The sequence below is a fragment of the Eptesicus fuscus genome, chromosome 16, assembly GCF_027574615.1.
Source record: "Eptesicus fuscus isolate TK198812 chromosome 16, DD_ASM_mEF_20220401, whole genome shotgun sequence".
NCBI classification, from domain to species: domain Eukaryota; kingdom Metazoa; phylum Chordata; class Mammalia; order Chiroptera; family Vespertilionidae; genus Eptesicus; species Eptesicus fuscus.
In genome coordinates, this window is record NC_072488.1 from 12,931,086 (window position 1) to 12,944,023 (window position 12,938).

At 52.5% G+C, this 12,938-nt stretch overlaps 1 protein-coding gene across 1 annotated transcript in view; it reads left to right on the top strand.

Moving 5' to 3' along the window:
- Positions 1 to 12,938, top strand: part of PLB1 (phospholipase B1) — a 113,631-nt gene that overhangs the window by 80,223 nt on the left and 20,470 nt on the right. Inside the window, exons 42-47 of the mRNA XM_028140189.2 lie at positions 1,112 to 1,207; positions 1,720 to 1,791; positions 7,600 to 7,665; positions 10,093 to 10,153; positions 11,069 to 11,127; positions 12,631 to 12,698. Of these exons, the coding sequence (XP_027995990.2) occupies positions 1,112 to 1,207; positions 1,720 to 1,791; positions 7,600 to 7,665; positions 10,093 to 10,153; positions 11,069 to 11,127; positions 12,631 to 12,698 (422 nt within the window). The remainder of the gene's footprint in view (positions 1 to 1,111; positions 1,208 to 1,719; positions 1,792 to 7,599; positions 7,666 to 10,092; positions 10,154 to 11,068; positions 11,128 to 12,630; positions 12,699 to 12,938) is intronic.

A 12,938-nucleotide genomic window follows, 5' to 3' on the forward strand; every position in this document is an offset into this window, starting at 1 on the left:
CAGCTGAGCTGCGTTCTCAGAACCAGCCTGATGTGGGAATGCAGCCACTGTTTTATTGAGCATCTACTAGGTGCCAGGCACTGTGCTTGCCAAGTACCTTTGGAGGTGAGTTTTATTATCCCCATAGAGCGGAGGCTCAGAGATGCGAAGTAGCCTTCCTGAAATCATAGAGGAAATACAGGACACAGAGGCAAGATTTGAACATGTCCAGCTCCAGAATACTCCCTTTCTGCCACCTACACATGGCATTGTGGTCACAAAGGAGGGCTCTGGGCATTCAGGTTCCACCCCTGCTTGCTTTGCACCTGATACTCCCACTCTGAGCAGAAGAGCTGTGAGTGGACTCAGGTGGGGACTTGCTTCGACTCACCTGGGTGTCCATCCTAAGGGCCTCACCTGACCGGAGGGAGCTTTGAGCAACCTCGAGTGCCTCAAGAAAGAGGAAGGTGGCACACTGCCCTGGTACTGGCTTTGCCCAGGCCTGCCCTGAGGGTGGGTCCCATTCTCCCCACCAAGTCCACCGGGACCATCTGGTCAATGGCTGGGAAGTAGCTTTTCCCATCTGGCTGGCCAAGACTTCCTTAGGGACTAGATCTCATGCCCCCAAGCATGGCATGGGCTAGGGCAGTGGTCGGCAAACTCATTAGTCAACAGAGCCAAATATCACCAGTACAACGATTGAAATTTCTTTTGAGAGCCAAATTTTTTAAACTTAAACTTCTTCTAACACCACTTCTTCAAAATAGACTTGCCCAGGCCGTGGTATTTTGTGGAAGAGCCACACTCAAGGGGCCAAAGAGCCGCATGTGGCTCGCGAGCCGCAGTTTGCCGACCACTGGGGTAGGGCATCACACCAATGTGCCTAAAAACAAATAGGACACTTTTTTTGTTAAATAAGGGAAATTGTGGGGCCAGAAGGACGATGGGGTTTGGGGTCACCCAAGACTATTGATCTGTGGAATTGCTCTGATCTCCCTCTTGAGGTGATCAGGCCCTGCCCAGTGGCTCGGAGCACCCTCAGGTGAGAAGGGTGTTGAGGCCAGTCAGCTGTGGCTCCCTCTCCACCCTCAGCGCCAACAGGGTCTTGAGGAAGTCTGTTTCTCTCCTCCAGGATGGGAGCTTGGATATGTCTTTCTTCGCCCCCGACTGCATCCACCCAAGTCAGAAATTCCACTCCCAGCTCTCCAGAGCCCTTTGGGTCAATATGGTAAAGTGAGGGGTCCCTGTTTCTCTGGGGTCCTAGTCTAGAGCAGAGCACCAGCCCCCATAGAATGGAGCTAGTTCTCGGCCTCCCTTGGCCAGCAAGGTGCAGAGGAGCAGTGGCTGGCACATGTGTACACGTCTGTGGACTTGAAAATACAGAGTCCTTACGGTCCCAGGATTAACCACACCCTCTCCTCTGTGCTGATGAGGGACTCTTTGCATGAATGCAAAGCAGAACCCTCACGTATACTCACCATCTTCTATGTGCCAGGCACTCACATAGGCTTCTCATTGAGGCTTCTCAACAGCCCTGCTACATTACAAATGTATGAGGAAGCCGAATCCCAGAGAAGCTGAGAGACGTGCCCAATATCACACAGCTGGCAAGTGGCAGAGCCAGGAGTGGGAGCCAAAGCCCCTTACCTCGAGCTGGGAGCCTTCCCAGGGCAGGGAGATGTTCATTTCCGTGTAAACAAATGAGTACACCTGTGTCTCTCTCTCTCCTTCCCCAATCAGCTTGAACCCCTGGGAAGGAAAACGGATACCCTGGACCTGACAGCAGATATACCCCTCCCCTGCCCCACACAGGTAATGAGGGAGGAGCCGCTGCATTGCTCTCCAGGAGCCCAGAGCTCTGACCCCGCCCTTCCCCCTTCATGCTGCTCCCCAGCTTCCTCCTTGCCCATCTTGCCCGTCAACTGGAAGCAGATGGACTTTGGAGGATGGAAGGAAGTCGATGAGAATGGAAAGGGGAGAAGCACTTATTTCTTTGGGTTGAGGATGAGGGTGGGGAAGTGGTTTCTTGAGCAGGGGAGTCAGGAAGCCAGAAGGATGACAAGAAGGCTCCTTTTAGCAGCGGCACGTGAGGCAGATAGGAAAGTCAGGCTGCAGCTGGAGGCCAAGCGAGAAGCCAGCAGGTCAGAAGTTGTGGTCAGTGGCTGTAGAGCCTGAATGGGGAGTTTCCAGCAGAAAGAGGGTCAGGGGACAGCCCGGGAGCTGTGTGGAGAAGGGCACGTCGCAGTGGCCTTTGTGAGGGCTCGGGTGAGGACTCGGCTCCTTTTAAGGAGGGAATGTATGTGGTTGTTCAACTTGATCTCGGGCCTAGGGTAGGGGCAAGTTCATGTTCCCACTGCCTTCAGCTCTCCCGGCCTGGCCCTGTCTCATGGCTTTTTAACCAAATAAGGCCGAGGCCCGAGAGCCCTCAGTGGCAATAGAAGCAGATGGGCCTGACCCAATCTGGGACGCTGGGTTCCCTCCTGGGTCGGCTGCATCACCAGCTCCCACCCTCCCGGCAGGACAGGGAATGGCTCTGCAGCTCCCCCATATCTGCCAGAGTAGGTGGCAGCCCTTCCGGGACCCCCGCACCCTGTCTGCTACCTTCCTCACCACAGTCTGCAGCCCAGGCTCAGCCTCTGTGCCATCAGCCTTGTCAGGAGAGCAGGAGTGATGGGATGAAGGAATGCGGAAGTGAGGGCAGTGGCAGCAGAGGGCTCGGTTGCTGGGTCTGGTTCTTGGAGCAAAGGAGCTAGTCCAATGATGTAACAACCAGTGCACGTGGATGCCTCCACTCAGAGGCCAGCTGCTGGCCCAAAGGTGGGGGAGGCCCAGAGGACTGTGCTGTGCCAGCTGTAAATGGTCTAATGCTAAGTCCTGAGCATGGCCAAGGGGTCCTCAGGGAGGAGCCAGGCAACCTCTGTAGTGGGGGTACTTGGGGACTCAGAGCAGAGACTGTAAACCATGCTGGAGGTAAATCCTATATAATAAAAGGCTAATATGCAAATCGACTGAAGGGCCAAATGACCAGTTGCTATGACATGCACTGACCACCAGGGGGCAGACGCTCAATGCAGGAGCTGCCACCTGGTGGTCAGTGTGCTCCTACAGGGGAGCACCGCTCAGCCAGAAGCCAGGCTCACGGCTGGCGAGTGCAGAGGTGGTGGGAGCCTCTCCCACCTCCACAGCACTGCTAAGGATGTCCCAACTGATGGCTTAGGGGACCGGGCCTAAGCCATCAGTCAGACATCCACTGAGGGCTCCCAGACTGCGAGAGAGTGCAGGCCAGGCTGAGGGACCCCCTCCCTGAGTGCACGAATCTCGTGCACCGGGCCTCTAGTGTTTCAATATTTTTATACCCATATGGTCACACTGAGCATCAGCCACGGATGTTCACTCTGCCCATTCAACCTTCCATTAAATAGTAAAAGTGATAACAGCCCATTCCAGGGGTCTGTCATTGCTCTTCCTCCCCACAAACGTTTATTAAGTACCAGATTGGAGCCTCGGCACTGGGTCACCATGGGCCTCAAGGGGGCCTGTGCCACTCTCTGCCCCGGCAAGGAGCCCTGACAGGGTGCTGCTCCACCAACACTCAAGCCACAGTGGGCTCTGCTCCTCCTGCTGGCTGAGCCTGGCTGAGCCTTGGTGAGCAGAGGAGAGCAAATCCAACCTCCTGGAGCCCTAGAAGCCCAGCCTGGAGGAAGCGGTTGCCAGGCAACCCCGGGGCCCATTCCCAAAGGCTCCATCTGTCAGCTAGCCCCATTTCACCGCACCAGGCAATGTAGCATTCTGTGTTCCTCAGGTCCCATCTGCTCCCACCCGTGTGCCCGGGAGCTATATAAAGTCCACCAGCATCTCAGTGTGAGCTGACAGGGGCCAGGCAGCACGTATTTTAGTGCTAGCCGTGTCTAAACATAGAGGCGACAGGCAGGACCCAGCCGGGAGGGATGCGAGCGATGGGGAGCTTTCTCAGACTCCTCCCTGCTCCTCCCCTGCCCCAGGCAACTGCAAGTGCATTCTGCCCGGCCAGGTCGGGCCCTTAACACTCCATGGATTTCTAATGGACTTTCGGTTTGGACAAATGATTTCACAGCCAACTTTTGAACAGCCACTCTGTGGACTGTGACGATGGTCCCTTCCTGCCTGCCTCACCTAACTCAGGAAGCTGGCGGTGGCTCCTCGGGCTTGGAAGAAAGCAGCTGAGGACCAGCCCCGTCCTTTCTAAGCTCTTACTCATCTTGCTCTCTCTAAGCGTTTGACGGTTAACCCTCTCCTCCATGAGTTTCCTGGATGCGAAACTAGGGATTGGGGGGGAGGTTGACTTGTTACATCTATTTATGTATTCATTGGTTGATTCTTATATGTGCCCTGACCAGGGATCGAACCCGCAACCTTGGCTTTTGGGAACGACACACTAACCCACTGAGCTATCCAGCCAAGGCGCTTGTCTGTTTTAATGACCCTCTTCTTCCAGCCTTGCAAATGTGGACATTCTCAATCATCTCTCAGCCCTGTTCTCTCATCTCTCTCCCCCCATCCCCTCACTCCGAGATTTGCCCATTCCCGGGGATTCCTGTCAAATTCCTTTGCACGAGACTCCCCCGCCTGTGTCTTCATTTCTATCTTTCCCCAACTCCCCTCTGTCTGTCTAACCCCTGACAGCCATTTCCCCCTGGATGCTCTCTATGCTGCAAGGTCACTCAGACGGCAGCGTAAAGGAATGAATGGTCAGGGTATCCGCTAAGCAGGGAAACCAGAGAGAGGCACAGAGAGAGGCAGAGAAAGAGAAACCAAAATCACCTCCAGCGATATCACAGCCAGTCTTTTATTTTTGAAAACGCGGAGGTTTGTTGGATTCCATTCTGCGTACTGTTTGATGGTGTTTCTATTTTGAATGACACGTGGGGGACACTGTTACCTTCTGAATGCTCTGGACTTCTGAATCTCCTGATCCTGCCCCGACCTCATCATCACCTCAAACTCAACAAGCTCTCATTCAAAAGCTCATTTGTGAGTATGAAGTGTTAGAATAGGAACTAAATATCTGTCTTCTCAGACTCTGTGCTCCTTAGGGCTTTCCTATTTATGTCACTGTCGTGGTTTCCACCATTCTACAGGCGTGGAACCTCAGGCAGGACCCTACCCGATAGGAGTCTTCCCAGTGCCCCTCCCACCTGCCCCTGCTTTCCATTCCTCCCCTCCTCCCCCACCCCCATTCAGATCCTTAGCACTTTGCATGTTAAAGGTTACCTGGTCCTACCTTCCATCATAAAATGACAGAGAACTCTATAACCTTAGGATCTCAGCCTTGGAGTCCTGTTGATGTGACTCTCGTTGGATAAATGAATTCTTCTACCACATCCTTCCAAGGCATCACCACAGCCTCTACTTACACATCTGTACTCTCCGGGCAGTGGCTGGCTATGAACAGGTTGTGAAATTAGCCTTGTAGGTCATGAACCAGCCCAACTGGGATGGGATGGGATGGGATGTCAGAGGTCATGGCTGCTATGTCCTCCTCCCTCCCACCACCCTTCCCCGATCTTCTCCTCAGCTCCCTGAGCCGTTTATGGCAGAGCAGCCTCGAAAGCCCTGCCTCACGGAGTAGGCATGCCTCCTTGGAGCACGGCCCTCTCCAGGGGGGTGCCCAGACCTGCCTGTACACGCTGGTTTGGTCTCAGCAGCACAGACAGAGAGCCAGAAGCACCACTCCTTCACGGTGAAACTTTAAACCTGGCGACACAGCCAAGACGAACGTGACCTTTTCCCGAAGCCTCTGACGCCTGGTGCTGACTCACATCAGGTGGCTGTCCTGGCTCTGCCCACACCCCCAGGCGGGCCACACCATCTTTGTAAAGACTTCCTTGTGATGGAATTGAATGGGCTTCACCTTCTACTCACTGGTGTTCCCAACAGAGCCCAAGAGAGCCAATCAGATCAAACGATGGGCTCTCTCCTCCGTGGCATCCGCTCAACTCCAGGCCTGTAAGCCACTCTGACTCATGCACGTACCAGCAGCCTCTGGTCAATAAAACAAGCCCCGGGCGCCCGGCCACCCGTCTGCCACTGCCCTGGGCCTGTTCTTGTGGTTCCTGCTCTGGCCTCACTCCCTGCTGAATCCCAGTGTCTCCCTGACCTCTGACCCTTTGACTCAGTCGCCCCTCTCTGGCCCCTCTCCCAACCCTTGGAGCGGATGACCAGACACACTCTCCGGTTTGACATTCAGCACCTCCAGGGGAGCAGGGTGCGCCTCTGACCCTCTGGTTCTTCCTGTGCTTATCACTCTGGGACTAGCTCCAGGCCCCAGACCCTAGGCCCAGTCAGGGCTCCCTTGAAGTCGGGGGAGAACGTTAGCTAGAGACCCACCCCCTGCTGGTCTGGTCTTTGAGAACCGTACATCCCCAGATCTTAGGCCATTCCTCCCCAATCACGGCACTATGGCACACTATTCTTTGACGTTTCACCGCCGCCTGGCAGCTTCTCACGCTCTCTGTCGGCCTGGGTTGGACACCTCCTTCTATCCTCCCCTCACCCTAGCACTCAGCACGGTGCTCTGAACACGGGGCGGGGGGGGGGGGGGGCGGGCACAACAAAAGTGGGCCAGTTAGGTATAGGATGCTCCCAGATTGCCCTTATGATGGCGAATGCTCGGGGGATGCTAAGTAACATGAGCCGGAGACAAGCCTGGTTAGCCGTGGGGACACGCCCGCGTAAGGCCTCTCTGCCTCGCGCTGTTGCAGGTGGTCCGGGCGCCCTTCCTGCCCTCGGCCCTGAGCACTCCTCCGGCCGTGTGTCAGCAGGAACGCTGACACTCAGGAAGAAGGGGAGACGCGTGTGGTGCCCAGGGAGCCAGGGCCCGTGGTGGGGAGGGGGGCGGAGCTGGGACTTGGGTGCATGTAGATTCGGTCCTTCAGGGTGTCTGCTGAGTCCATTTTCCTCTCCCTCGGTGTCTGACCTCACAGGGCCTGGCAGTGTGAGGAATGGAACCAGGCCGTCCCTGGTCAGCAGGGCCTGCCCAGGCAGGTCAGGCCCTGTTCTCACTCACTACTTGCTCAGTGCCTGGAACAGACCCCTCGCTCACTCGGGGCCTCGGTTGCTCCTCATCTGTAAAGTGGGGGTTTCCAGGGGCTGCGAACTCAGATCTGATGCCCGGCAGGAACATGATGGCGGGGATGGGATCGGGATGCGAGAGAGGCAGTGGCAGGGCCAGCCCCGAAGAGAGCCTGTTCCTTCTGAAACGAGGGGGAAAGAAGACATTAAAAGCAAATTGATAATCATAACACTTTTTATAAAAGAAAAAATTGCTATAATGTGAATCTCTTGCCAGAGAAATTGCAAAGGAAAGAAAACAGATCAGTGTGATGATTAGGGAGATGTTCTCAGATCCCTGAATAAAACATACATGACCCTTTTTTAGGCCTTTCCTTTATCCCTTGCCAAAGATGATATGAAAAACCCTCTAAGGCATGAACAAAATTATGTTTACACAGTTTTTCCTATTTGAGTGCAGAAAACTCACATTAAATAAATCTAGAGGACAGGATTATTAGCTCTTATCTTTCCTGAGCAACCTCTGATATTGTCAGATAACCTCTCCTTGTGGTTTCTTTTCTCTCTTAGAATGAGCCTTTCCTGAGAACCCTCCGGAACAGTAACTACACATACCCCACCAAGCCCGCCATCGAGGTAACTCCTGACACACGGCTGCCTCTCTCGGGGGCAAACCATTTCCACCTGCCAGTGACTTGGGGTGAGATGGTCTCAGAGTGTTAGCTTAAGCAGAAAAGTGCCCTTCTTACATACTGAAAATGGAAATGTAAAAAAAAAAAAAAAATCGCCTGAACCACAGAGCTCCAGGATTGTCCTAACATGTTCTCCGGTGCTTACCTGACATTAGCAGCCGACAAGAGGAAGTGCCCATGGATCAGTTTTCTTTGACCTTTGTACAAACATCATTTCTGATTAGGCAACTGAGCTTTGCAAAGGATGAAGGGGAGGCAATAGGTATGATGTGCCACTGACTTCCTGAAAGGTGGAAGCCGAGTGGAAAGAATCTCAATTCCAGGGGCGGGGCCCAACAGGAAGCTGATGCATACCTAGGTGGGTCCCGAGCCTGGTTGGGTTCCAGTTAATGGTACTGGCTCTGAGGAACCCCAAGGATTCAGGGCCCACTGCCTTAAAGAATTACTACTCCCAAGATGATGGCCTAGAGCAGTGGTCGGCAAACTGCGGCTCGCGAGCCACATGCGGCTCTTTGGCCCCTTGAGTGTGGCTCTTCCACAAAATACCACGGCCTGGGCGAGTCTATTTTGAAGAAGTGGCGTTAGAAGAAGTTTAAGTGTAAAAAATTTGGCTCTCAAAAGGAATTTCAGTCGTTGTACTGTTGATATTTGGCTCTGTTGACTAATGAGTTTGCTGACTAATGAGTTTGCTGACCACTGCCCTAGAGGATCCTGGACTACACCAGGCCTGTCCTCTGTTTTATGTGTCTTTGCTTCTGCTGCTAGAAGAGTTTGAAACCCAGCCCTACAAGGTGTGGTTTTTTCAATAGCTTGCTATTTTAGCCACAGACAGGCAACATCATTATTACCTGGGAACTCATTAGAAATGCAAAGTCCTGGACACCACCCCAGTCCTACTGAACCAGCATCTGCATTTAACAGGACACCAGGGTATCGGGCACACTGCTGTGTGGGGTTCTCCCCTGTGACAGACCCCAACTGTGTCTCTTAATTTGTACGGCACCTACTTGTCTCTGGCTCACCAGCTGGCTGAGATCGTTCTGAAGTACTCACAGCTATAGAACATTTTTAAAAATGCCCCCCAATATTTGTCATAGGCACAACAAGCACATTCTTGACTTGAGTAGAACATGCGTGTGGTGAATTGAGCAATTCCTTGGAATAAACTGAATTATATCAAATTAAGCAAATAATATTTAGAAGAAGTTTCATTTTGCTCCCTGGTGAGATGAGTGTTTTAAGAAGGCTTGTCTTTGTCATCATCTGATTAAAACAGAAGAAATGAGCTTCCAAAACCTCTGTGGAGAATCAGCCAACCAGTCAGTGCCTGTTTGTGGAGCCCTACTGTGCGCTCAGCACTGGGCTTGTCCCTCAGGCCATCTTGGGGACATGCAGGTGTTTACACCTCTGGGGAGGAAATTCTGTTTCTCCCCCAGCTTACTGGTATTGGTCATTTCTGTGCCCTCTGCTTCCCACCCATCCCTTCCTCCAGCACCTGGAAAAGGTGCTCTTTATTTTTATTATTATTATTATTAATGTTATTATTATTATTGATTTGAGAGGGGGTGGGGAAGGGAGAGGGAGAGATTTGTTGTTCCACTTATTGATGCATTCATTGGTTGCTTCTTGTATGTGCCCTGACCAGAGATCTAACCCACAACTTTGGCATATCTGGACAATGCTCTAACAACTGAGCCACCCGGCCAGGGCAAGGTGCTCTGTATTTTAGAGACGAAGAAAGAAGGAATTTGACTAAAAGTACCCAGGTTACAGGCGTTAATTTTTACACATACAAGGAAATGGTTGGCTATTAAGTTAAATATCCAAAAAGATATACACATGTGCAGGGGGCGGGAAATGCAGAAACCAGGGACTCTGCAATTGTAAAAATGTCACGTTCTTTTTCTAAATATATTCTAATTATTGTTTCGGCTCTGGCATCCTAATTAGTGTCCATTAGCTTAATGTTAAATAACAATACCAAAACCCAGCTCTAATCTCTTATTAGGCGTCCAGAAATGTGCTCTCTGGGAGACCCCCTGTAGCGTGAATGACTGCGCTGTTTCTCCCCTGCTTTGCCAGGACTGCTGGCTCCACTTAAGAGTGGAGATAGTGGAGATGGGAAAGACTGTTGTGTGTGCGTGTGCGCCCACCATTATGTGTTTTGCGCATAGGGATGGGCAGACACCCATTTGCTCCTCATTCATTTCCATCGCAGACCATCTGCAACTAACGGATCCTTCCCTCACATGACCCCCTGCAGTGACATAGTTCTAGCCGCCACCAAACGTTCCTTAGCTAATTCTCGGTCCGAAGCCAACTTCCCTGCACAATGAGTGTTGGGCGCTGTGTCTTTCCTCCTTTGATTTAGAACTGGGGCAGTGACTTCCTGTGTACGGAGTGGACTCCGTCCAACAGTGTTCCCACCTCGGGTGAGTGAAAACGTCATTTCCCACGTCACTCAAGGGCCTTGCTAAGTGTCCAGGTGGTGGGAGACCCTGCAAGCACATCCTGGAGCCTTGAGCGGGCCTCGCCCATTCCCACGCAATGCAGGCCTAGATCCGGTGCAACCCGCGAATAGCTGGCCTGCAGCCCCTGCCGGCTGCCAGCCTCTCCACAAATCACACTTCTCAGGTCCACTGAGTCCCAGTGGCAGTCCTCGGGCCTCCCTGCCCTGTGAGGAAAGGACAGTCAGGGATTGGGGTCCTCTCTGCCTACACTCATGACCCCCGCAGCTAGGACTTTCCTGGACCGCTCCAGTGGGAATCTGGCTCCTCTCAGGATGGACGAGGCCATCAAGGCCGTTACCTTCAGTGCCTTGGTTCCTCTAAGCCAGTGGTTCTCAACCTTCCTAACGCCGCGACCCTTTAATACAGTTCCTCATGTTGTGGTGACCCCCAACCATAAAATTATTTTCGTTGCTACTTCATAACTAATTTTGCTACTGTTAATGAATCGTAATGTAAATATCTGTGTTTTCCGATGGTCTTAGGCGACCCACAGGTTGAGAACCGCTAGCAGGGTCACCTAAGACCATCGGAAAACACAGATATTTACATTACGATTCATAACAGTAGCAAAATTACAGTTATGAAGTAGCAACGAAAATAATTTTATGGTTGGGGGTCACCACAACAGGAGGAACTGTATTAAAGGGTCGCGGCATTAGAAAGGTTGAGAACCACTGCTCTAATGGATGTAAGAGGCAAAGTTGCTAAGGTCCTAGGCGGAAACAGTGTAGGGGGGGACCTGCTGGACTACAGCAGAATCTCAGACTTCTAGTCAAGATTATGCTTTAAAAGAAAGACCTCCCCCTGACCATCCATCCCTTTGCCTGTCTATCCTAGTCCATGAGCTCCGACCAGGAGACATCAAAGTGGTGGCCGCCCTGGGTGACTCGCTAACTGTGAGTACTGAACCGCGCCAGGCACGGGCACCTGCCAAGCCCTGTGCGGAATCAACTCTTCCTCCGCACTGCCTCTGCGTTTGGCTGGCACTGAAACACAGCCAGGCAGCCACAGGACATCACCAGGCAATCTATAATGCTCTGCCCTCTGCCCTTCCACAGTCTCACTCAAACACCACCTCCCCAGGGAGAAGCCATATACCTACACATACCCCTTGTCCCATTGTCCCCAAGCATTTTGTCTCTGCTAAGGTACTCAGCCAAACCTGCCTGCCTGTATCAGGAAACTCACCTCCATCTACCTGACTCACAGAGTGGTGGTCTTACCCACACCTGCCCAGCGGCCCCTCACCCCATTTGAAGATGTGTTCTTTGGGGCAGAGGGAGCCCAATTCCTGCACATAGCACAGTTTCACCAAGTGAATCCTATTAGCCAACTATTTAGCTTACTGCTGTGTGCACACTGCTAGCAATTCTGAGGGGAAAGAAGGATGAGACATAGCCGTAGCCCTCGAGAAATCTGTTCAACTGGGAAAACAAGGAATGTACACAGAAGAAGCTACATAATCATATAGATGACATACAGGCCCTTTTTTTTAAACCAGGTATTTATTTCTGTAAAAACAAACAACTTCTCTCCAGGCGTGTGAATGTGTTTTAATTTTGGTATGATTAGCTTGGGTGGCGTGTATATGTGGGCCAGGGGTGAGGAGGGGATGGGGCAAGATTAGTGGGGTAGATTATTAATTTTTAAAAATCTTTGCATTGTTTCACTAGTTATGGTGACTATGCATTATTTTTATAAGATTTGAAGAGGAATCCCTCTCTCTTTTTTGAGATAGGGCGTTTTGAGAAAGTTTTATAAAGGAGACAAAACTGGCAAAGGTCTTAGAGAATGAATTCAGCACCGGTCCAGGGCCCTCATGTTTCAGATCAACTAGCTTAGACCTGGAGATTTGTGTGGACAGGAAAGGAGAAGGTAAAGGAAGGAAGGAAGGAAAGTGGAAACCAGGTTATGGTGAACTCAGGAATCTGGTAAAGGGGTTTGGCTTTGACCCTGTGGGTAAGGGAGACCCACTGAAAGGTCAGGGTCAAGGGGAGGTGTGAAGACAAGGTGAGCTCAGAAGAGCAGCCGGACAGCTGGTGAGAAGATGGAGACCGTGGGGTCAGGTCAGAGGTCATTGTGTTGTCCATGGCAAGAAGATGACAGTCTCACCTCAGAATGTGGCAAAGGGAACAACAAGAAAGAGGTGGGAGCTAGAGAGTGTGGAAGGAAGAATCTTGGTTCTAGGACTTGGTTGCTGGTTGTATGTAGAGGATTGGGGAGTCAGGACGACGCAGAGGTTACGTGGCCTGGAGAGAAGCTGGTACATTTTCAGAAAAGGTCCATCCAGGCCCCGGCTGCTACACGAGGGCACAGGGGCCTTCCCAGTGCCCCCAGCCTGCCTCCACCCCACCCCCCACCGCCAAGGCTGCAGCCTGCTTTCTCTTTGCCTTTTGCAGACAGCGGTGGGAGCCCGCCCCAGCAACTCCAGTGACCAGCTGGTGTCCTGGCGGGGACTGTCCTGGAGGTGAGGATGTCCCCACTTCATTTCTCTGGATGACACCCCCCCCCCCCCCCAGAGGCCATGAGTGGTGTTTCCCTGTCAGCCCTGCGGAGGCGAGGCCAGGCTCCATGGCCCGGCGCCGAGATGCGAAGGCCCTGGTGCTCCCGCTGGTCCTAAGGGTGATGGGAATCCCGTACCCGGGGCAGACTCTCTGGTTCTGACTCAGAAATATGACGACCTGTGGAGCAGCAGGCCGGCCGGTTT